The following is a 25,400-nucleotide window of genomic DNA, read 5'->3' as shown; positions in this document are numbered from 1 at the left end:
TTTTATAATGTTCTTCAGATTGAGTTTGCTGAATTTGAGGGGCTGCATGATGTCAGCTAATCAGAACAGTTAGTCTTGGGGAGGCGCTTAGGCCAAAACCGAGCGTTTCAGACAGAGGGCCAGAAACAAGGTGGAAAATGATCATGTATTACTAAATTGTGACTGTTTTGGTGCAAAAAAACTTTCATAACATTATCAGTGGACCTCAGGGAAGATAATAAAATTATAAAAAATAGCACTTCATGACCCCTTTAAAATTTTTAATCAAATTAATTAGGCAGATATGATATGCCAATTAAGTAGTTTAATTAATTGTAATTTAATCGCATGTATGAATGATTTCTGAAAAAAGCCCCCATATAAAGGTAATTTAAATACACTATCTGTTAGGAGTGGGTAAAAATATAGATTTTCTGATGCATCGCGATCTTCATTTGAACAATCTCAATATGGACTCTTAAACCCCAAGATTGATCTTTTACTCTATGCGCAACCCTCTGCACAATGAGGGGAAATCACTCTTATTTGCAACCAAATTTTGCACCATGTGACTGCAATTTATATATTTGGCAACTGGCTGGTAAATGTTTAGATTTCACTCAGCAGTGATTGTGTAGTGTAGCGGTGGCGAGATCCTTTCGCTGCATGTTGAGATTATAAGTTGTTCCGTGTAGTGTGTGTCCAAAGACGAGATCCACATGAACCATTTGTCTCTTTTAATACCCTTTCTGTTCTTTACAGTCAGTTGTTGATCAAAAACAACAAAAAAAAAAACATTTAATTCTAATCATGCATAGCATAGGAATGAAATAAAGTCATTCGAGTCAACGCACATTAACGTGTACATTTTCTGACACTTTTTACGAAATGCCGGTTTTCTCAAAGAGACAGTACCGTAGATTTTAGAACGTATTTAACAGATTAAGCAATTAAACAAAAAATGTGTAACCAAAAATTATATATGCAGTTTAATATCATATTTATTGATTTAATTCATGGATTTGTTCATTTTTAAAAAGCTAAAATGGGACCAAAATGATAAAAAAAAACGAATAAAATATTAGTAAAATTAATATTTTTGTAATTTACCTAGTTAGAAGGTCTAACTAGGTCAAAGTATAATTAAAAAGGACATTATAACAGAAATATACTTATGAGTGGAACTGAATCGAATCAAGAGCTTGTAAATCGGAATCGAATCAAATCGGGAAATCTGTATCAATACACAGTCCTACTATCTGATTGTGACAGACGTGTAAAGCATTGAATGTATATTACAAAAAGTGGCTTTCGAAGTCAATGTATTGTTGGTTTTATTTTCTCATTGGCCAGTCCACAACAATCCATTTTGCAATTTAATTAGTCAATCTGTCTGAGGGGCCGTTCAAGCAGAATGAGTTCTTATATTCCATCTGCACTATTTTTTAATATTTGGTTTTTGGAAGCATCTCACTTTGATTGCGGCACATCTAACCGAATTCAGCATCTCATGCCAAAAAGTTACATTTTTAAGATGCTTTGTGAATTTATAAGCGTTACTAGAAAATCTAGCTATTTTATATGGGGGTGCCTGGGTCTTTCTAAAGTTGTAAATCCCTACTATAGATTTACCATAACCCAAACCCTAAAAAACTTTTGGGCTTTTTAGAATTAATTTAAAAAATACTTTATTTCTGAATCACTTTTACCTTAGTGAGGTATAAGGAGGTTTTGTTAAATTTAGCTGGGGATTAATAATTATAAGTAAACCCACACAATGACATTTGAGGTGCACCAGTCGCAGTCTTTGAATTTTAACCCTTGCAGTCCCTACATCCTATTTGTCTCTGATACTCTAACCATGCGCCCCTTCATCCACACACACACATGTGTCCCCCACGCACAGCCGTCGTGCCCCCAGCAGCCTCCCTCCATTGAGAAAGTTAACAGTTTGTTTTTCACAAGACTGAATGGCTCACTGCACACATTACTGAAGCCCCTTCATCCCCCCTTCTCTTACTCTGGATACAGTCTGTCCGTGAGAGGCTCACTAAAATATTTTTTTCCTCTCTGTCTGTAAGGACACCTTAAAACCAGTCTGAAGTCTGTTGTATGCTGTCTTTTGGAATGAGTCCCTGGTGACACCTGACTCCTGGTAAGTTCACTCTTTTTTTTCTCATCTGTCCATACATGGACAAAACGATCCACTTCCTGTGAACAGTTTTGTCCATTTGCACTATTATTTCCCTAATTCTTTTCAGTTTTGTCCACATGCATTCCCTTTCCTCGTGTCCCCCCGTATCTTATCCAATTTCGTCCTCTCTCCGTGCTCCATCCCGTCTTCCTTAGCCCCCCCTCCTCTCTATGTCTGTCTCTTTTGTTGAGGTATTCTGATAAACAGTTTGACTGTCATCTCCAGACCTCCCCCATTGTGTGACCAATTCTCTTTGTTCTCTCTGCCTGTGGCGCTGCCCTCGAAGTAAGTGTGGGTGTGTGTGTGAGACTGACCATCTCAAGTGTGTCTGTCTGAATAGAAGGCTCTACTATGCAAGAATTTCACAATATTGTTCATGGTGTAACATCGTTTTGATTCTTTTTATGCGTCTGTCTGTCTGTCTGTCTGTGTCTGTCTGTCTGTCTGTCTGTTTTGTTCACTCAATTCAGTTCGGTTCAGTTCAGTACTGATCTAATTCAATTCAATTTAGGTTTACTTCAGTTGAAACATCTCTTTATGTTGTCATGACAGTTTATTTTGTAGTTCATTTTAGTCTGTTTCCCCATTCTATTTTTCTTTCTTTTAAATCGGTTCAATTCAATTTCATTTTGATTTCATTCATTTTGATTGAATTAATTGAATCTGTTTTTTGTTGTCATGCCAGTTCATTTTGTTATTCATTTCTGTCTATCAGCAGTTTTATATTTCTTTCTCTGAATTTATAACAGTTCAGTTTGATTTTAACATAGCTCAATTTTATTTTGATTAATTCAGTTCAGTTTCATTTCGATTTTAATTAGCTTGATCAATTTTGGTTGTCATATCAGTTCATTTTGTTGTTCATTTTAGTCTGTTTCCCGATTCTATTTTTCTTTCTATTAAATAAATTCAATTCAATTTCATTTTAATTTCATTCATTTTGATTTAATTAATTGTATCTGATTTTTATTTTTTTTTCATTTTGTTATTCAATTCTGTCTGCCTGCATTTTATGTTTCTTACTCTGAATTTATAACATTCAATTTGATTTTAATTCAGTTTAATTTAATTTTGATTTAATTCAGTTCAGTTTCATTTTGATTTAATTCCAATTCACTTCCAATTTAATTAGCTTCATCTGTTTTGGTTGTTATGCCAGTTCATTTGGTAGTTCATTTTAGTCTGTATCTGTCCCCTCTTTCAATGTTTCTTCTCTTAATTCACTTCATTTCACTTCAGTTCTATTGTCTATCCCCTAATCCTACCATTAAACCTAACCCTAACAAAAACCTCTTTTCATTTTTTTAAGATATGATTTAGAAAGTTTATTAAGCCCTTTTCCTCATGGGTAATGTTGGCTGGTCCACTCAATGTTGGCAAAAACTGTTTTGAAATTCTCTTGTTTTAAAATCTTTGAACAGTAGAAAAATGCTATAATTACAACTAGGTGGCCAAAGCATTTGTTTCCATGCAAATATTAATTGCTATAAGAAAACCTAAACAACAGTGATAATCAAGATTCAAGGATTTGCAAATTTGAGTCTTGAGTGTGGGTTGTCCATTTTTCGGAGCCTTCAAAGTTAATTTAAACCTTCTTTAGCTCCCTTATGTTTGCTTATGCCATTAATACACTGAATTATTAAAATGATCAAAACACTGTTGGGGCAGATGCTCCTGCCAGAAACCTGATGTTGTCAACGGCACAGAGAGAGCAAGAGATGGACAGAGACAAGAGAGAAGAATGAGAGAATGAGTGAAACGTGGATGGCGTGAGGATGGGTGCAATAAAGGGCCGGTCTTGTTGCTGTACTGTTTAAGATTCTGTCCGGTGTCCGGGTCCGTGGTCAGGCCTGAGTGAGAGCGCTCAGATATAGCAGATGACCACGTGCTCACTCAGAGCGTAAAGCTCAACGGACTTTATTCACGTGCTAAAGAGCCGCCGCTTTGGCAGAAAGTTGGTCAGTCACACAGAGAATGCTTTCACTCAGAGAGAGTGAAGGAGGGAGTTTAAGGTTTTGGAAAAAGAAAACAGCGACACATCTGAAAAGGAAACACTTGCAGAGAAATAACAAAACTCAGTGGAACTAGTGGTTAAATGTAACAGTTCATTTCTAGCTTGGATATCTCTCAATCTCTGTTGCTCTCTCTGTCTGGGACTTTGTTCCAAAACCTAGTGAGCTACATTGCTGTCTATTGCTACCTTCTAAAGGTCAAAGTATACTTCGGTTTTACATGTTCAGCTATGTCTTGCGCACAGTTTGCGTGATGCAAATTTTGCTGACTGTCCGCGTGCTGCCCAGTTTTTCTAGGTGGGCCGTTGACTGTACTAAAGTGTATTAATTGTACTGGGCATGCATCGAGCTTGTCTGTCCAGACCAGAGTGCTTGACCTTGCGCAAGATGTAACGGCTCATGGTAAAGCTGTCAAATTTTAAAAATTCAAAGATTCATAGAATTTAAAATAAAAATGCACATTCAAATTTTAGATGACTTATTGGAGGTCTTTGGTTGTTGCGTCTTGCTCTCTTGTCAGCATCTCATAACACAAGAGGCCGTTCATGTACAACTGGCTTTGTGTCCGTCTGCGCTCCTTTCACATTGTTTTTTTATGTAAACACACTAAATGGAAGTCTTTGACCGTCGTGTCGTGTCCAGCTGTTTTTGCATGAGATGCAATTTCCCAATTTCCCATTTCGAAGACAAACTTTTTTTTTTATTTGGAATAACACAGATGAACCGTTTACAATAAGACTAAGAATGTGGAATAAGAAATGAAATAGGGTAGATTTTGATTTAATTTTGACTTCTAGGCTGCTAGACTTTCTTCGTCAACTTGGTCAACTTTACTAGGTAACATCTGGACTAAATTGGAGGCTCCAGCTGCCTGGCTTTCTTGAGTTCATCTTGAAACGCTTCCTGCAAGTCCATCTGGTCGTTTTCACTTTCTTTGTTATCTTTTTTATATTCCCTCCCTCCTAATCTCTCTTTCCCTGTCGGAGGACAATAGGGTCTGTAAAGTCTTTGTGTCCATACCTTGATGCTGCAAAGCTCATAAAGCAGTAAGTGTTTAACTGTGACCATCTATTTCGGATTAGCATTCACTTTGTGTTTTCATGGATTAGTTGCCTTTCAGTAATGTGCTCAAGCAAAAGCATCAGAGATCAAGATTTGACTTCTGGTGGATTTTTAGTGCTACACCCTTCATATGTTCTCTCTCATTCATCATCCCTGTTACATGCATACAACGTAAGATCTAAGGAATTCAGTTGTTTATACATTGCATAATCTAAGAGCGTTAAAGGAATGTTCCGGGTTAAATACAACTCAAGATCTGTCAACAGCATCTGTGGTCTACTGTTGATTATTACAAACAAGAATTGCAACTTATCCTTCAGACTGTAAAAACAAACAAATTGTGTTTACAACAAAGCACTTACAGTGGAAGTCTATGGGGCAAGACGTTCTGGAGGGTTTGAAAAGTAGAAATGCAAAGCTTGTATTTTAGCTAAAGCTCTTATTAATTCTTCTGTTCAAATTTTTATTTTATTTTTACTGATGAGCCAAAATATTATAACCACTCAAGGCCTGGGTAGATTAGATGAGTAAGCAAACAATCAGTTCTCATAGTCAGTGTTTTGAATGCTGGAGAAATGGGCAGGAGTAAAAACTTGAGCGACTTTGAAAAGGGCCAAATTGTTATGGCCAGATGACTGGGTCAAACATCTCTGAAACAGCAAGGCTTGTGGGGTGCTTCCAGTCAGCAGTGGTGAGTGCCTACCGACAGTGGTCCGAGAAGGGACAAACCACAAACTGGTGACAGGGTGTTGGGCACCCAAGGCTCATCGATGCGTGACGGTAACGACGTCTATCCCGTCTGGTCTGAACCGATAGAAGGTCTACTGTGGCACAAGTCACAGAAAATTGTAATGATGGTTACGGGAGGAATGTGTCACAAAACACAGTGCCTCACACCCTGCTGAGTATGGGGCTGGGTAGCCACAGACCGGTCAGAGTGCCCATGATTACCCCTGTCCATTGTCGAAAGCGCCTATAATGGACATGCGAGCATCTGAACTGGACCTTGGAGCAGTGGAAGAAGGTCGCCTAGTCCAATGAGTCCCATTTTCTTTTACATCACGTGGACAGCCGTTTACATGTGCGCCGTTTACCTGGGGAAGTGATGGCACCAGGATGCACTGTGGGAAGACGACAAGCTGGTGGAGGGAGTGTGATGCTCTGGGCAATGTTCTGCTGGAAAACCCTGTGTCCGGCCATTCATGTGGCCTCAGTTTGACACGTGCCACCTACCTAAACATTGTTCCAGATCAGGTACACCCCTTCATGGTAGTGGTATTCCCTGATGGCAGTAGCCTCTTTCAGCAGGATAATGTGCCCTGCCACACTGCACACATTGTTCGGTATCGACAGTCCGATTGAGCATCTGTGGGATGTGTTGGATCAACAAGTCTGATCCACGGTGGCTTCACCTCGCAACTTACAGGACTTGAAGGATCTGCTGCTAATGTCTTGGTGCCAGATACCACAGGACACCTTCAGGGGTCTTGTAGAGTCCATGCCCCGGTGGGTCGGCGCTGTTTTGGTGGCAAGCGGAGGACCAACAGCATATTAGGCAGGCAGTCATTAAGTTTTGGCTCATCGGTGTAGATGTAAAGTTGTCTAAATCACCCATTTATTGGTGGAACCACTGTTTTAACAGTTTGTTTTGTTATTTCACATTCCTTTCTCGTATACTTTTAAACAATTTTCAACATCACCCCTATGTCTGCCACTGGTAGGAAAAGATATAACCCCGCCCCAAGCTTACGCCATTTGTTTAGCCAAATAAGTTGTGTCAGGCTGCACAAACAAAAAGATTGTAATTAAGTTTAGTATCTCTACTTCCATTGTAAATATACTGAGCAGCAAGTTTTGAAATTAGCGAAGAATTTCTTTAAAAATAAATGGCTTTCTTACATACAAATCCCATTTAGGACACACATGCATTCGCATGTGATAGAATCACGTACATTCACAAACACCACAACAGTCATGTTAATCTCACGTTGTGAACTTTGAACGCTGTCTTGTGGCAGTGCTTTCGAGAAAGTGTGGGAACTGTGGGGGTCCAGAGCAGGAGCTGTCAGTGCAGTTCGTAATTCCACACAGAGGCCTCTAAATCGCTCAGTCTGGATTAGACCGGGCTGCCAAGACTACGGCTCATTACTGCACAGAGCTCCATGACAACAATCATCACCTGCCCTGAGGGCCACAGCACTTCTACATGCAGGGTGCAGGGGTTAATGTTGTGCTTAGCTGAAGCTTGGAAAGTAGTTAAGTCATTCTGGGTTTTGCATTAGTTACTCAGGAGATGCTTTGAAGGTGCAAAACCTACATTTTATTTGGGAGAACAGAAGTGAAAGGAAAGCAGTAATGGAGGTGGAAAGCATCTGCAAGGACAGGAACTGAAAAGTAAATGTAATAAGGCAGAATGTGATGTAAAGCTATAGGGAGGAGGAGAATAAATTGGAGTTTGGTACTCTCACAGAGCCAGGCTTTGGACTAATGGGATAAAGTCTGGTCCACTTTGCAGCTTATTCTGGCCAAAAACCACCCACTTAGACAGGAAGAGATTGACCAGCATAAGCAACCAGTAAAAACCTCTGCACCCTGACTACTAGAAGTTGTGATAAGCCAGCCAATTAGAACTTAGCATTTTTGTTTTGACTTTAAAGGGGCTTTTTAAAATTGCACTGTGCACGTTTTTAGAAAACACAACTGGTGTTTCTCAATGCTAGAAATGCGTTCTAGTTCTTGCGTTCTTGTGAAGATCAGTCTTGTCCAATTACCTTGAAATAGCAAACTCTGAAGACTTGAGGACGTAAAACGCAACCATGTGAGTTTTGAGATTTGCTGTGATATGTGGATTCAACAACCTCTTAACTATTTTTAATAGCAGACTTGTTTGTGTCAAACAAGTCTACAAGAACATAAGAACACAAAAAGAACGGACATTGAGAAACAGCCAATGTTTAGTAACTAGAGCTGTCAAAGTTAATGTGTTAACGCAAATTAATTTTAAACGCTTAACGCGTTAATTTATTTTAATCCCGATAAACGTATTTACCGATTTGACATTTCATTCAGCTCCGTGTGAGTTCTGAACACTGGTTGGAATAGGGCAGAACCTTTCCGAATGTCCGCCGGGGGTCATTATACTGACGCACACATCACAAACACACACAACAGTGATTCTGTGTCAATGATCAAGTGACGGAGAAAAGTCCTCTTAACCGAATTTTTTTGTACAAACAAACAAACCAAGATGAGACCTGTGAAAAGCTGCATTCACATGACGCTCTGGAGTGAAGCATCAGCATTTCCCCAGCGTCGTGTTGCGCTTCTGTCGAATTTAAGCAGTCTGTGATTAATCGCGATTAACTATGAAAAATCATGGGTTCATTTTTTATTCAATTTATCAATATTTTAATCGACTGACAACACTATTAGTAACATGTTTGGTGAAACAACATATACTTCAGAGTCACATTAATGCTGAATATTTAATCTGATCTTGTAGCTATAGTACATGGACTAGGAGTGCCTCCTAAAAAAATTATGGAATCAGTTACTAATTTATTAATACAAATTATTTAAATTAATAAATCACCTCAAAAATGGTCCAATACATTAACTTATTTTTTATTAGCTTTTTTAATTTTTTTTTATTTAAATGTAAAGGTTAACATCAATGTTAAGTATATATGTTTAAAATGTAGTTACATATAACAATAAAACAATAAATAATCATTTTAAAATGCAACATTTAAATTACATTTACAAATGGATTTTCTTGATTCATTTTACGAGTTCACTGGTTTAAAAAGTCCTGGAGCTGATTAAGGTAAAGGGATTTGGGATCTGAGATCTGAGATCTCTTTTATTTTTGACTTAAATTGATACTAATTGATAATTATATAACTATGAAATATTATAGAATGTGAAATTTTCATAAACTGTTCTTTTGTGTGAACGGAACATAATATCATAATTTCCTAATACTTTTAAAATCAAATTTATTTGAGCCTTAAATGAGCTATATAGACAGATTCAAATATTTCGACTATGTAGATCACTTTGACATATTTCTATAAACCTGAGTAGGAGTGATTTACGATTTCCTTTTTAATTACTCTTACTGCATGAACACATACTGTTTAATCCTCCTAATCTCATAACAACATATTATTTTCATACATTCCTGTGCTGAATGTTATGACAGGGAGAGATGTACACTTTGAAAAGTCTTTATTATATAATAACTTTAATTGAGAATCTCAAATTCTTGGAAATCCAGTTTTCAGAGAAATGTACTTGTTTGAATAGTTCAGACATAGTCCAAGCTATTTAGAGCACACTATTAAAATTCTACAGCTGAATAGGTTATTTGGTGATAGTGATATCACATTCTTTTCCATGAATCAATCAAACCAATGACCATACTGGTTTCACAAATTACAAATCTGAATCAAAATCACAAGAGGAGTGACCTGTACAATGCGCAGTGGGTTGTCAACCATCTTTGAACTAATTTATTCCCCCCTTTCTTTCATATCTCGTCTATTAACCCACAAGGAATCGCTCCAGACAGTTCGTCAATGGCCCACCTAGTCTGTCCATTATCTGACCCTGGACGCCCCTCCAGTGCATTTGTCATTGCCATCTTTGGCTTTCATGGTCCTCTTTCTCTCTCTGTCATCTCTCCATCCGTATTGCCCCTGATGAGTCTAAGAAGGTGGGCATGAATAGGGTGAATGTGGGAGTGCTGGGGTATTAGGAGGATTTGGGGGATTGGGCTATTGAGCTGCATTAGACATGGTTGGCGCTAAACTGCCTGCCACAACCAGAGCCAAGAAATAGAGTAACAGTAGGTCCTCACCGTCACAGTCTACAGAATTCTGCAGATTTTTGAAGAATTTGAACAGCCAACATGAAAATTTTTTTTAGCGTAAACTGTGAATCTGACGGACTCCGATTGCTTTTCTTTTTATCCACAGCGGCAAAACAAGTGCTTGATAAGCTTGAAGCAGTCGAGTCACATCCAACTGCAGAGCCGTCATTTATCTCCACAGTAGAGTAAGCATTTCCTTCTAGTGTCATTATGCCTGCATGTATAAACCCACAACGACCAAGAACGTTTCCCATTACACAAATGTTAAAGGGAGACCGGGATATTTTGCGTTCACTATCAATATCTTTTATACGGCGCGTGTACACACAGCTAGCACAGCTATTATTTAATCTTCACGCGCTCTTCAGGAGCTGCTCTAAATGGTCTGACTCCGCAGTGTGGGTTGGGGATGGCCTTCATTTGGAGTGTTCACATAATGCACTGTTGCACCAGAAAATGAGACTCAAAATGTTTTCATGATTGACATTTCTATACTGGCTTAAAATCACCTTATTTAGATAATACAATGTGATTAGAATTTAAAGTGCTAAATAATCACGGTTAAATCAAATGATCGCCATCAGGTAATGTAATAATCGCAACAGGCCTATATGAATTCTCATTTGTGTTTTTAGTTTACAGTTTTATTGTAGGTCTACTGTTTTAACTTTCAAAAGTTTACTTGCATTGAGGCAGAAAATGGTAATATAATATGCATTAAGGGTCTTCCATTGAGCTCATATTAGCCATATCATGGGTTTCACCTCTGAAATGTTTGGTATTGTTAGTATTTATTATGCTAGCTACATATTCGGTAAGTATGCACTAACATAATTATAGAATTGCTCTAATACTGTCATTAGCACAAATTACACAGACCTACTATGATTCTTTGTGAGTTTTTTTATTCCTTCTGCAGATTTTTGCCCACCCATTAAAAAAGTACTCAAAAGTTACCATGGTAATACCATGTTTTTGCACATGTACCATCATGACACCATGGGATTGGTGATGTAACATTATTGCAACATAATATATACTGTATATTCACACAGATGAGCCAAAACATTCTGACCACCTGCCTAATATGCTGTTGGTCCACTGTGTGCCGCCAAAACAGCGCCGACCCACCAAGGCATGGATTCCAAAAGACCCCTGAAGGTGTTCTGTGGTATCTGGCATCAAGATATTAGCAGTAGATCCTTAAAGTCCTGTAAGTTGCGAGGTGGAGCCGCTGTGGATCGGATTGAGATCAGCCTTCAAAAATGAGCATCTAAAATCAGATTGTCAGATTCATCAGCCAATCAGATTGATTTATTTGTTCTTGGTGGGTGGGGTCTTTAGGATATGTCCCAGTCCAGGATAATATGAAAGCAAAGAGCGCGAGATGACGAGTGATCGCCACTGAGAAAGAGATCCTTATGGATTTAAAAACCTGAGATATAAACAGGAACGGAGGTCTGATTTTCACTTCAAGTAAATTGGTAAGTGCGTTTTGCATTGTTATAGCAACATAAGGAGTTTTCTAAGTATAAATTAGGCTGACTGGATCATTCAGTGTCAGTTTAAGTTTTGAAAAGTAACCGTGTACACTGACGAAACAAATTATTGCAAGCAACATTTAGATCGCAAATATTATTAGAGAGATTTTTCCTGGTATTAGACCTACTTGGTTCTGGTTTTCGTGTGTGGATGTGTTTTAAAAATGTCAATTGGTATTATAATTTGGCTGCGATGTAATGTATGATGTCCATAGGCATAGGGTGTCTTATTAATTGTGAAACAGTGTTTTCTTAATGGCATGAATCGCACTGAAGGCCAAGACTTCAAATGCACGGGTAGCCACTGTGTTCCTCAAACCATTCCCGAACAATGTGTGCAGTGTGGCAGGGCGCATTATCCTGCTGAAAGGATCCACTGCCGTCAGGGAATACCATTGCCATGAAGGGGTGTACCTGGTCTGCAACACATTTAGGTAGGTGGCACGTGTCAAATTGACGTCCACGTGAATGACCAGACCCAGGGGTTCTCAGCATGTACACGGCTGTCCATGTGATGTAAAAGAAAACGGGACTCATCGGACCAGGCGACCTTCTTCCACTGCTCCAAGGTCCAGTTCTGATGCTCGTGTGCCCATTGTAGGTGCATTCGACGGTGGACAGGGGTCATCATGGGCACTCAGACCGTTCTGCGGCTACACTGCCCCATACGCAGCAGGGTGCGGTGCACTGTGTTTTGTGACACGTTCCTCACATAACCATCATACAAATTTTCTGTGACTTGTGCCACAGTAGACCTTCTGTTGGTTCGAACCAGACGGAATAGCCTTTGTTGCCCTCATGCATCGATGAGCCTTGGGCGCCGAACACCCTGTCGCCAGTTTGTGGTTTGTCCCTCCTCGGACCACTGTTGGTAGGTACTCACCACTGCTGACCGGGAGCACCCCACAAGCCTTGCCATTTCAGAGATGCTCTGACCCAGTCGTCTGGCCATAACAATTTGGCCCTTGTCAAAGTCGCTCAGGTCTTTACTCCTGCTCATTTCTCCTGCTCCTGCCCATTTCTCCATTCTCCTAATTTGCCAGTAAACCATTGATGCTGGTTTAATGTTAACATTGCGGTGGTAGGGGTAGGGACTTTTTGTGATGGCTAGATGATTGGGTCAGAGCATCTCCAAAACGGCAAGTCTTGTGGGGTGTTCCTGGTATGTAGTGGTTAGTACCTTCCAAAAGTGGTCCAAGGAAGGACAACCTGTGATCCAGCGACAGGGTCATGGGCGCCCAAGGCTCATTGATGCGCTTGGTCCGATCCCACAGAAGAGCTACTGTAGCATAAAATTGCTGAAAAACTTAATGCTGACCATGATAGAAAGGTGTCAGAAAACACAGTGCATCGCAGCTTGCTGTGTATGGGGCTGCGTAGCCGCAGACCGGTCAGAGTGCCCATGCTGACCCCTGTCCACCACTGAAAGTGCCCACAATGGGCACGTGAGTGTCAGAACTGGACCATGGAGCAATGGAAGAAGGTGGCCTGGTCTGATGAATCACGTTTTCTTTTAGATCATGTGGACGTCCGGGTGCGTGTGCATCGTTTACCTGGGGAAAATATGGCAGCAGAATGCACCATGGGAATAAGGCAGGCCGGCGGAGGCAGTGTGATGCTCTGGGCAATGTTATGCTGGGAAACCTTGGGTCCTGGCATTCATGTGGATGTTACTTTGACACGTACCATCTACCTAAAGATTGTTGCAGAACACGTACACCCCTTCATGGCAACGGTATTCCCTGATGGCAATGGCCTATTTCAGCAGGATAATGCGCCCTGCCACAGCACAAAAATTGTTCAGGAATGGTTTGAGGAACATGACAAAGAGTTCAAGGTGTTGACTTGGCCTCCAAATTCCCCAGATCTCAATCCGATTGAGCATCTATGGGATGTGCTAGACCAACAAGTCCGATCCATTGAGGCCTCACCTCGCAACTTACAGGACATAAAGGATCTGCTGCTAAGGTCTTGGTACCAGATACCACAGGACACCTTCAGAGGTCTTGTGGAGTCCATGCCTCAACGGGTCAGAGCTGTTTTGGTGGCACGAGGGGGACCTACATGGTATTAGGCAGGTGGTTTTAATGTTGTGGCTGATCGTGGGGGGCCTGGGTAATGCAGCGAGTATTGACGCTGACTACCACCCCTGGAGTCACGAGTTCGAATCCAGGTCTCCTAAGCAACCACATTGGCCCAGTTGCTTGGGAGGGTAGAGTCACATGGGGTAACCTCCTCGTGGTCACTCTTAATGGGGCATGTGGTAAGTTGTGCGTGGATCGCGGAGAGTAGCATGAGCCTCCACGTTGTGTCATGCACAACAAGCCACGTGATAAGATGCGTGGATTGGCGGTCTCAGAAGCGGAGGCAACTGAGACTTGTCCTCCGCCACCCGGAATGAGGTGAGTAACTGTGACACCATGAGGACCTACTAAGTAGTGGGAATTGGGCATTCCAAATTGGGAGAAAAGGGGATAAAAATACAAAAATAATAAAATGTTGTGGCTGATATATTAGTATATAATAAAATGAAATCAATGCAAAAAAAAAAAGAAAAAAAAAGTGCACAGATTCTTTATGGGCCTGGAGCAACAATTATAGGACATCAGACCAACTCACTACAGAGTGTCTGATATTTGGTGTGTGTGTTTGAGTAAAGCCAAGACAGATGCTGCAATGGACCCTCAGTGAGCTGTCAGAAAGTGTCCGTTTAAGTATGATTAAGCGCGTGTTTGTATATGCGTGACTGCGTGTGTTTACTAGAGAACTAACAGGGAAATTTGTGTCAGGATGAAACACTGTATATGTGTGTGTGTGATGTGCACGTACTCTGAGCTTATGTAATGTATCTTAGAGGATTGTTTACACGCTGAGTTTACCTGTGCCGCCAGCGCTGTCAAACACCTAATGGAAAGATTGACTGGGTGAACCGTTTATAAGCCTTAGGGAGATTGCCAAAGAGACTTATTGATTACTGCAACAGGCTGAAAATATATCAGAACGCCTTCCGTAACTTATAATTAAATAAACTTTTAATTATTTGTCGACTCATCATTCACATACACTTTAAAATTCCTCCTCAGATGATGATTACAGCAAAATCAATGGTATGTTTTAGAAGAATATTGATTATGTTAAAACAGCTTTAGGTCTTGGAAGATGTCCAGCCGTTTACTCTAATGAGAGAAATGAAGGTTAATTATATTTAAAAATAGCAATAATAACAGGATCTAACCTGTCAGGAGAAAAAAGCCATCTCTTGGCTTCTGTCTGTATGTCTGTCTGCACGGCTTGCAGCCTGTTTGTCTTTTTGTTTGGATGTCCATCTGTTTCCTCTCAGTTCTTCGACTTTTTATTTTTTTATTTTGTTGATTTATAGTAAGTTGCAGTTTTGGTGAAGCTATTTTGAAACTGTAGCTTGCCAAACTATTAGCTACTCATAATTTTGAACTGCATCAAAGCTATTTAAAGGGGCAGTATATTTTATAAATGTAGGTCTTAACTGTGGGTCGTTGACAAATAAGGTGATAAAATAAGAAATCTTAAAAAACGAGAAATTGAATCTTTGTGTCCATGGTGGTTTCATACATTTTTAATAAACATTTACTGCACTGGGCCTGGGTAGCTCAGCGAGTATTGACGCTGACTACCACCCCTGGAGTCGCGAGTTTGAATCCAGGGCATGCTGAGTGACTCCAGCCAGGTCTCCTAAGCAACCAAATTGGCCCGGTTGCTAGGGAGGGTAGAGTCACACGAGGTAACCTCCTCGTGGTCGTGATTAGTGGTTCTCGCTCTCAATGGGGCGCGTGGTAAGTAGATCGCGGAGAGTAGCAGAGCTTCCACATGCTGTGAGTCTCCGCGGTGTCATGCACAGCAAGCCACGTGATAAGATGTGCGGATTGACGGTCTCAGAAGCGGAGGCAACTGCGACTTGTCCTCTGCCACCCGCATTGAGTTGAGTAACCGTGCTAATACGAGGACCTACTAAGTAGTGGGAATTGGGCATTCCAAATTGGGAGAAAAGTGGGATGAATAAAACAAACAAACATTTACTACAATTTCAACACATTTTATTTGTCAACTGGTGTAACCATGAAGTAAAAGGTATTAAAATACTTTACTCACACTTTGAATAGATGAGTGTACACAACTTGATCATTAATTTACAAAACGTTTTCAAACATATTTTTCAAGGTGAATATTTTTTTAATTTTTTTAAAAAAATTTTTATTATTATTTTTTTTACAAATATCATGAATTTTTCAGTCACGAATATAAAGAATGTTTTTAGGGTTACTCTATTTGATCTGAATATCTGATATTTTTTTTTAAACTTCATACTCAGCCATGAGGGTCTAAAGTAGAGGTCAACCGATAGTGGATTTTGCCAATATGATAACTAAGGTGGTGAAAAGTCAGATAACGATAATGATTTATCAGCTGATAGTTTTTAAAATTGATTTTAGAATGTTAAAAAAACTTTCTTAGCCTTTCCGTACTATGACCAACAGTCCAAAACGAATAAAATCCCAGACGCAGTTTATTGCGTATCCTAAAGCCCAATAATAACCAGAAAAAACTTAGATTTGGAGCATAACGCTGGACTATGAACAAGCCCGAAATACACTTACTTATTTTGAAATGTAAAATATGGATGAATATTGTCTGTCAGTGATTGTTTTTATATCACCTCTAAAGGCCACAGAGGAACATGGAGGAATAATAAAAATTATTATATATTGGCAACTATCTGCATATATTTTCCAATAACCGATAGTTCCAAAAGTCTACCTCTAGTCTAAAGACATACTCTCTGTTTTTTGGTTTTCTTGTCACATGACAATGGAATGGCTACCTGAATGTTGGTGACACCACCTCACGTTGATTTGATGGACAAAAGTTTTTTAGTTTAATAATATTTTAAACAAGGGGGCCTGGGTAGCTCAGTGGTAAAGACACTGGCTACCACCCCTGGAGTTCGCTAGTTCGAATCCAGGGTGTGCTGAGTGACTCCAGCCAGGTCTCCTAAGCAACCAAATTTGCCCGGTTGCTAGGGAGGGTAGAGTCACATGGGGTAACCTCCTCGTGGTCACCATAATGTGGTTCATTCTCGGTGGGGCATGTGGTGAGTTGAGCATGATTGCCGCGGTGGAGCGCATGAAACCTCCACACGTGCTATGTCTCTGTGACAACGCACTCAACAAGCCACGTGATAAGATGCACAGGTTGACGGTCTCAGACGCGGAGGCAGTAGACAATAATATCATCTTATATACAGTGGCAATAAAAGTATGTGAACCCTTTGGAATTGCCTGCATTTATGTACAGTATAAATTTGGCTTAAAATCTGGTTTGAACTTTATCTAAGTTACTGTAATTAACAAACACAATCTGTTTTAAATAATAACACACAAATTATTGTATTGTTCTTGTACATATTGAATACATCATTCAAACATTCACAGTGTGGGTTGGAAAAATGTATGTGAACCCCTAGTCTAATGACGTCAATAAAAGCTAAATAGAGACAGGAGTTGGCAAACCTGGCATCCAATTAATAAAACGAGATTGGAGGTGTGGGTTAGAGCTACTTTGAGTTTTTAAAAGCACTCATTTTGAGTTTGCTATTCACAAGAAGCATCTGCTGATGTGGACCATGAGATCTCAGAAGACCTGCGATCAAAAATTGTTGCTTTGCATAAAGCTGGAAACGGTTACAAAGTTATCTCAAAGAGCTTAGATACTCATCTGTCCACAGTTAGATTGTCTATAAATAGAGACGATTTGGTACTGTGGCTACTTTCCCTAGAATTCCAGCCAAGATGACTCAAAGAACACACCGCTGAATGCTCAGTGAGGTAAAAAAGAATCGTAGAGTGACAGCTAAAGACTTGAAGGAATCATTGGAACATGTTAACATCTCTGTTCATGAGTCTACTATACAGAAATCATAAAACAGGCATGGTGTCCATGGCAGGACACCACGAAGGAGGCTGCTGCGTTAGCTTAAGCACATTGTGATTGTCTATACTTGTGACTTTGGTAAAGATAAGATCACTTTTTATGACCACTTAGATAAATTAGCTAATTCCAAAAGGTTCACATACTTTTTCTATGTGAGATTACAGTTAGAAAGATACCAACTTAATTTCCGAATGCCCAAAGTCTATAAACAGTGTTAATTTATTACACTTTTGCTTACCCAGCCACACTATTGCCACAATCAGTGCATGCAGTTTTCATTTGAGGTCTATTTGAAGTCTGAATTAAACATAATGATGTGATTAAAACACTAAATCCAGCAGAAATATCAGAATTAAAGGCAGATTTTTAAGCACTTATGACAGACGACACTGCTTTCATATCACAGTGATTGGCTGGCGGTCTGCGTTTTCCCCTTCTCATTTGCAAAATGTTGAGCATTTCTCAACATTTTGACACTCTAAACCACCCTCAACACTTTTTCCACACCGCTGTCAATCCCACAATCCCTCTTACGAGCGTGGTGCTCACCTCCCATAGGAATTAATTGAAAACGCCCGCTCGGCTCTGCTCAAAACACACCAGTGAACACGTTCTGTAAACGTAACCGTGCCTTTACACCACATTTTTTAATATGGCTTTGAATTTAGACATTTAAAGCATGTTCATCATAGTAGAGGTGTATTCAAGTAATTGTTTTGTTTCAATTTCATTTTAAATGTAGTTTTGAACCCCTGTATTTTGACCCCTAAGCATTAGTCTATCTTATATAACAAAGTATACTGTATAAAATCGAACAGTACTTCATATTTTTATTCTCATGATTAGGTGATGCACAACGTGCTGTTTTTCTGTCATATTTCCTAATTTCTTTAAAATCATCTCCTATTTTTAGGACCTCTCACCATTCCTAAGTACGGGAGTGGTTGTTGCGGTAACCATGACAGCGTCACCGCTACGGACCAATCGGCTGTCCTTCTCTGGACTTGCCATCTCCCTCCTACTTTCTCTGCCTCTTGTCAAATCACAGACTCCATCATTCTCAGCGACCTTTGACCCCGAGTCTGTGCCCAATCTGCCTGAAGAGTGTCAGAGAAAAATGCACCCTGTTACCTCCTACACAGGTGGGTGTAAAATACCTTTCTTGCTGCATTTGATGCCAAAGGTTAAAACAATAGTCAGAGCTTTTGAATGTACATTTTAGAGCAAGGGATCAAGCTGCTGAGAACTGCGTGTTGGTCTCGTATTTTAGCAGATGAACGCGCCGCCTTAGGCTGAGGCCACATCCACACAAATACATTTTGATTGAAACTCTATTTTCTGATTCCTAACGTCATAGTTTTCCAAAGAATGTGATACTAGAGAGCGTTTTCGAAAGTCTATTTTTGGGGAAAGTAAATGCAGTTCCAGTGTGGATGAGAGGTGTATACATAGCAAAATCAGTCGTTTTCAACAGAAAATGTATTAGGTTGTCACTTCTGTAAATAACAGTAAAGAACAGCAATGGTTTAGAGCACATCTGTGTAAACGGTAGAAAACAACAGCTAAACAACAGATCAAACATGCTGGCTCACAGCTAACCATCTAAATGTCACCTGTGCTCTTGCTTTTCTGCTGTAGCTTTGAGTCCATGGCTGTCGTCTTTCTCTCTGCCTGGAGTGAATGATTACACACCCCTGACTCTTGACCTCACCAGAAACCAGCTGATAGTGGGAGCCAGGTAACACACACAGACAAACACACACACACACACACACACACACACACACACAAACACACACTTAATTATCTAAATCGGGGCATACCATATACTTATGTTTTTTAATCAAACAAACTGTTTAAAAAACATTTTGGAAATCACTGAATGACCACAAAAAAGGGAGGTTTTTGTCAAAAATACTGTAGACAAAATTTTCAAAGTACGTCTACAGTAAGTGGGGACATACCGTACACTGTAAATACTAGAGACTAACCCTAACCCACTCCTAATTTTAACCCTGAAGGAAAACATTTAGAATGTATTTTTAGAATTAAAAATATATATACATTTTATGTATGAATTGTTATGTCCCACTTTATATTAAGTGTCTTCAGCTACTATGTACTAACATTAAAATACATACAATGTACTTATTGTGTAACAACATGATGTTCTGCAAAAGATTCACATTTGCTGCTATTGAGGTTGAGGTACAGGTAGACTTAGCAGTAGGGTTAGGTTTAGGGTAAGGGCTTTTACAATTAATTGTCATACTTCTTATGGTGTATGTGTGCTTCACACACCTAGTTATATTATTGTTTTACTGGGAATCATATAATCAAATAGGGATATAAGATTTCCTTTAAGGCATTAAAAACTTTTAATGAAACTTTTAATAATTTTTAATAAAAAAAATTAGTAAATACTTAAAATATTTACAAGTTTAGTCTTGGTCTATTTTACATTTACACTTGTTTTTGGAACCCAGCCAACCTGAATATCAGTTATGCTATGCTATGCTACACCGATCAGCCACAACATTAAAACCACCTGCCAAAAATTTTGGAGGTCCCCCTTGTGCCGCCAAAACAGCACCAACAATCATCCATGTGATTATCTAATCAGCCAATGATGTAGCAGCAGTGCAGTGCATAAAATCATGCAGATACGGGTCAGGAGCTTCAGTTAATGTTCACATCAACCATCAGAATGGGGAAAAAATTTGATCTCAGTGATTTGGAGCATGGCATGATTGTTGGTCCCAGATGGGCTGGTTTGAGTATTTCTGTAACTGTTGATCTCCTGGGATTTTCACACACAGCAGTCTCTAGAATTTACTCAGAATGGTGCCAAAAACAAAAAACATCCAGTGATGGGCAGTTCTGTTGATGGAAATGCCTTGTCGATGAGAGAGGTCAACAGAGAATGGCCAGACTGGCTTGAACTGACAAAGTCTACGGTAACTCAGATAACCACACTGTACAATTGTGGTGAGAAGAATATCATGTCAGAATGCTATTCTGAGATGCGGGTTGGTGCTGTTTTGGCAGCACGAGGGGGACCTACACAATATTAGGCAGGTGGTTTTAATGCTGTGGCTGATTGGTGTATGCTATGCTAGGTTATGTTATGTTATGTTAAGTTTCTAGTTTAATTTAGTTAGGTTAAGCAAAGCAATAGTAAAATATATCTGTCCTAAATTCTTTACTTTCACATGTTATTTAAAGACTCTCCGATTAAACGCACAAGTCCTTATTTTGTATGAAGTAAGACTTTTGTTTCTTTGTTTCTTCATTCTATCATCTGTACAGAAATAGAGTAAGCGTGAACATTTGACATTACACAACCGTTAAATGAAAGTGAAACTGGAGTGTTTGCGTTCACTATCAAAATCTGTTTATATTATCGAGAGAGTTTTTGGCGCAAATTTCCACAAACAGCACGCATCAGAGCGCTTCAAGCTCAAAGCGTACTTCAGTTGGCCACATTACTTATCGCTACGCGCACAGTATGCGTGACGCAAATTCCGTCATCAGCATAGTCTGCACAGACTGTCCGGATGCGGCCCAGATTTTCTCGACATGTGCACAGTCCTCATCTGTGTATTACAAAGTAGTCATAGTGCTTATGCACGAACAAGTTCACATTTGCTCGCCGTCAAATAAAGTATACTTTAAAAGGTAACGGGGTCGATCCAGGATGCAGAAAAACTAAAGGCATGGTTATACGTAGTTTTTCTGCGTTCCAAATCGATTCGCATCCGGTCGTCTGCATTGCCTTTCGAAGTATACTCTTTTGACCACAGTAATCGCGGTTATCTCATATAACTATGGTTAGATCAAATAATCGCGATCAAATGATTATTTAAAAGTCGTGACAGGCCTGTGAGCTGTTTTTGATGTATCAACGTGCATCATTTGCTAGTAAAACTTGGTCGACAGAAGAGGTTCAGTTTTGTCCATAAAGTATATCTAAGTAAACACACACACACAAAATCTACAATGTGTGCCAAACCTAAGGCATCTGTCTGTGTGTAGAAACCATCTCTTCAGGCTGAGTCTGAGCAACGTCTCTCTCCTGCAGGTAAGATCTCTCTCTCTCTCTCTCCTTTTTCCCTTCCCCATCTGTCCATACAATCACACTGACAGCTCTGTGACTGCAAAGCCAGCACCATCCATTTAATCCAACACACACACAATTTTATATTATGATTGCCCACATGTTCAAAAGTGCTGACTTGCATTCACACACTGTTCAATCTCAAATGCACACACACACACACACACACACACATTTGTGATTGTTTAGATGCTTGCTAAGCATTGAGCTATATCTGTGTTAGTCCTAATGCAACTTCTAACTCTCGTCTGATTCTCTTCAAAAGAAGGACCAGCAGCCAAGAATTAGTGATCGAAATTGATTCTACAGAGGTCATATCATGGAAAACTTGATTTTTCGCTTGCCTTTTTGAAATACAATACAAAAATGTACTCTGGTTTTGTTAAATAAGTTCTACTTAACCACAAGGAACAACTTTCTTGGTAAATATACAGCACTTACAGTTGAAAAGAGCATTTTGAATGTGACTTCCTCTCAGCTCCTGTCACATTATGGGATGGTAAAGTGTCCAGTGGATACACACTTTAGAATATTGGCAAATGCAGAAGGTAATCTTGCCTACTATTTTATGACTACTGAGGATTCAGACATACTACATACTGCTTTCGGCATACTATATTGTAGGGAAGTATGCATATTTGGACACAGAGACAAACAGTGTCCACTTTAGTTCATTTATTGAAACTAAGCTCCAAAACCAGCTTGTTCAGAAATCATCATAACTGCCACAACCAATATACCAGTATAGTTATAAAAGTGGACAAAAATAACTTTTTGCAGATATACGTATTTCAAATTTACAGTCTTTCTCTTCCAGAAAATTGGTCCAAAGATATTGATGACATCATCTTGTACGCAGGGGTAATATTTTTGTCCCATAAAATGCTCTCTAGAATAAAAATGTCCCTCTTCTTTCCATAGTTTGTTGTGGCAATCATTAGATTGTTTTGCTTGTGTGACATGCCTGTTGAAAGCTTTCTGGCATTGTGTGATATTTAAGAGTGACATCACTGGAGTTAGAAGATCTTACTGGTGAGCTCCCTGAGAGCGGGTGAAGCCCTCAGAGGCAGATCTCACAAGAGTCTGTCAGAATCCAGTGATGTAGGGTGACCTCATGACCCTGTGTCCACAAGAGCGATCCACAGTCCCCCCCTTGAGCAAACACACACATATGACAAGTCCTTTAAACTAGTTTTGAGCGAGAGGGACAATAAAATGTACTCAATTAATGGCATGAGTTGCGGGCGGGACTTTCTGTTTGTTCGAGCAATGACAGAAGAGGGTGTATCCAGAAAGCTGTTTTGAAAACAATGTTTCTTTTTTTAAATTCCGTTTGGTGGCGCTAGTGGCACAGAAATTACTTACTTCAACTTTAATGAAACTTGGTACACTAGACATCCAGAAATTGAAGATGCGCACCATTCTCAATGCACACATGAAGTCAACATAAATCTGTATTTGAAACATTTTCCGTGGGTTTTTTTTAGTTAATGTTGTCTAGAGTCAGTTTTTCCCCTCTAATTCCTTGAGATCTCCTGAATCTAATGGCCACATGTTTTTCCATTTCCATCTATAAACGTTTTTTGCCATTTTGAATGTTCTGAAAAGCCTACTTTTTTAAACTCCTTCTAGGCCATTTGGAGTGCATCATCTAGAGACCCTCATGATAAAAATGAAAAATATATATTGATTCGTAATCAACAAATACAGATTCATCAAATCATTTAGAACAGTGGTTCCCAACCCTGTTCCTGGAGGCCCCCCAACACTACACATTTTGGATATCTCTCTAATCAAACACACCTGATTCAACTCATTATCTCATTAGTAAAGACTCCACGACCTGAATTGGGTGTGTCAGATAAGGGAGATACACAAAATGTGCCGTGTTGGGGGGACTCCAGGAACAGGGTTGGGAACCACTGATTTAGAGGATATAAGCCAACAGTTGTTTTGGGCGTGGCACACGCCTGCTTAAAGTCCTATATCTTTAGAACACAAAATCCAGACTTAACTAAAGTTAGTACATTTAGACATCCAGACATTTTGAGGATGCTCACCAAATTTGACCAAATTATGCCCATCGTGGACGCTATAGCAACAACCCGAACTGTCATAAATCCACAACCGTTTGATCAAACAAGTTGAAATTTTGCATGAATCTTCGTTGGTTCAAGTGCTTACATCCTTAAATATCCTCAAAATATCAATCAGACAAATGAACAAAAATGCCCACCAATTGCCAATCAAAGTCATTTACATTTATGTTCTGAAAAAGTATTCAGAATTCACTTATACAGTATAATGTGCATTATAAAACCTGACGTCAGATAATGTAAATGCAACAATTGACCTCATTCTGTCCATTGTTGTGTTTCGACCTAAATGACTAAAGATCTCTCACAGATTTTCTGAAGTCAGCATAAAATGGTATTTGCAACCCATTTTGTTTGAGAAGTTTCGAGATACAGACTCTTGTAAATCAAAGAGACAGGGATTTGAATATTTAGTTGTTCATCAATGTGCCAAATCATGTGATTGATTTATAATATCTGCCCTGAAGTCATTTTCAGTTTAACAATGAGTCTGTGTCAGCCATTTTACTGTCGAGATGAACAGACTTCAGGTCAGAGCAGCCAAAAAGAGAGAGAGAGTGTTTTAGTTGAAGTGAAATGATTGCGCCTGCTAGAGAAGACAAGGACGAGAAGATCTTGAGTGTGTTAGAGAGAAAACACAAACCTCTGAGCATCCAGAGGTGACTCAACTCTGACCCCTTAAGACATTTTCAGGGTGAATTCTGCTCTTCAAATAAAATTGTCTTTCACATGTTGTTTAGTGAGTGACTGCAGAGACAGGGCTAGATTGATGATCGCTTTCTGAACTCATGCTGTATGTCTGTCTCTCTTGGTTTTTCCAAAGCAACAAGTATGCAGTTTAATTTTTGAAAGAGGAAAATAAAACGGTTGTATTTTGTAAGAATTAGTTTAATCACTTTTGCACATGAACTTGACAAAGAAGCCTAAGAAAGGAGGAGAAGAGACAAGGAACAAAAGAGAGAAAGAACTTTTAAAATGAACGAGAAAAACAAATTTGAGGGGTTTTCGTTTCACATAAGTAAATGAAAGCAATCAGGACAAACCATTTGCTCATTAAACACACACAATTGCTCTTTTGTGTGTCTGCCTCACCATAGAGTCATATTGTGATAGTCAACAAATCTTTCTGTCCTCCATTATTGTGTTTTCTGTACCCTAGTTTATGCTGAGGAGCAAATGAAAGCACTTTCCATGAGTGAAGATCTTTTTTCAGTATTGCTTCATTGAGAGGAAGTTGTGTTACACAGCCTCTTTAAAGTTTTGAAAGTCAAATCAGTGAAATGAATTAATTTGTTTAGATTCATCTCAAACTGACTTGTGCAAAGTCCCTCACTTAATTAATACTGAAGATTTAAATTTATAGGTAAACCCCATATTAAAGAACCGATTAAGTGGAAAAGTATAAACATCGGTTAAAAATATCGGTCAAACAGATTATCGGTCTATTTCTACTTGTTACATTAGCAGGATTCCTGTCATGATCGAAGAAGCCCTGTCATGTACATTCAGTGACGATGGTCGGACTGCTGATTTTTTTGAAAATGAATTCACATCCAGAAGTG

The 25,400-nt window shown here is 39.3% G+C and overlaps 1 protein-coding gene across 1 annotated transcript in view; it reads left to right on the top strand.

Moving 5' to 3' along the window:
* Positions 1-25,400, top strand: part of LOC127446538 (semaphorin-5B-like) — a 110,055-nt gene that overhangs the window by 40,760 nt on the left and 43,895 nt on the right. Inside the window, exons 2-5 of the mRNA XM_051707531.1 lie at positions 2,061-2,134; positions 18,539-18,767; positions 19,264-19,363; positions 21,661-21,706. Of these exons, the coding sequence (XP_051563491.1) occupies positions 18,584-18,767; positions 19,264-19,363; positions 21,661-21,706 (330 nt within the window). The 5' untranslated portion in view covers positions 2,061-2,134; positions 18,539-18,583. The remainder of the gene's footprint in view (positions 1-2,060; positions 2,135-18,538; positions 18,768-19,263; positions 19,364-21,660; positions 21,707-25,400) is intronic.

This window comes from Myxocyprinus asiaticus, chromosome 9 (assembly GCF_019703515.2).
Source record: "Myxocyprinus asiaticus isolate MX2 ecotype Aquarium Trade chromosome 9, UBuf_Myxa_2, whole genome shotgun sequence".
NCBI lineage: Eukaryota > Metazoa > Chordata > Actinopteri > Cypriniformes > Catostomidae > Myxocyprinus > Myxocyprinus asiaticus.
Note: the sequence above shows the minus strand (reverse complement) of the source record. Positions and strands in the feature narration are given on the sequence as shown.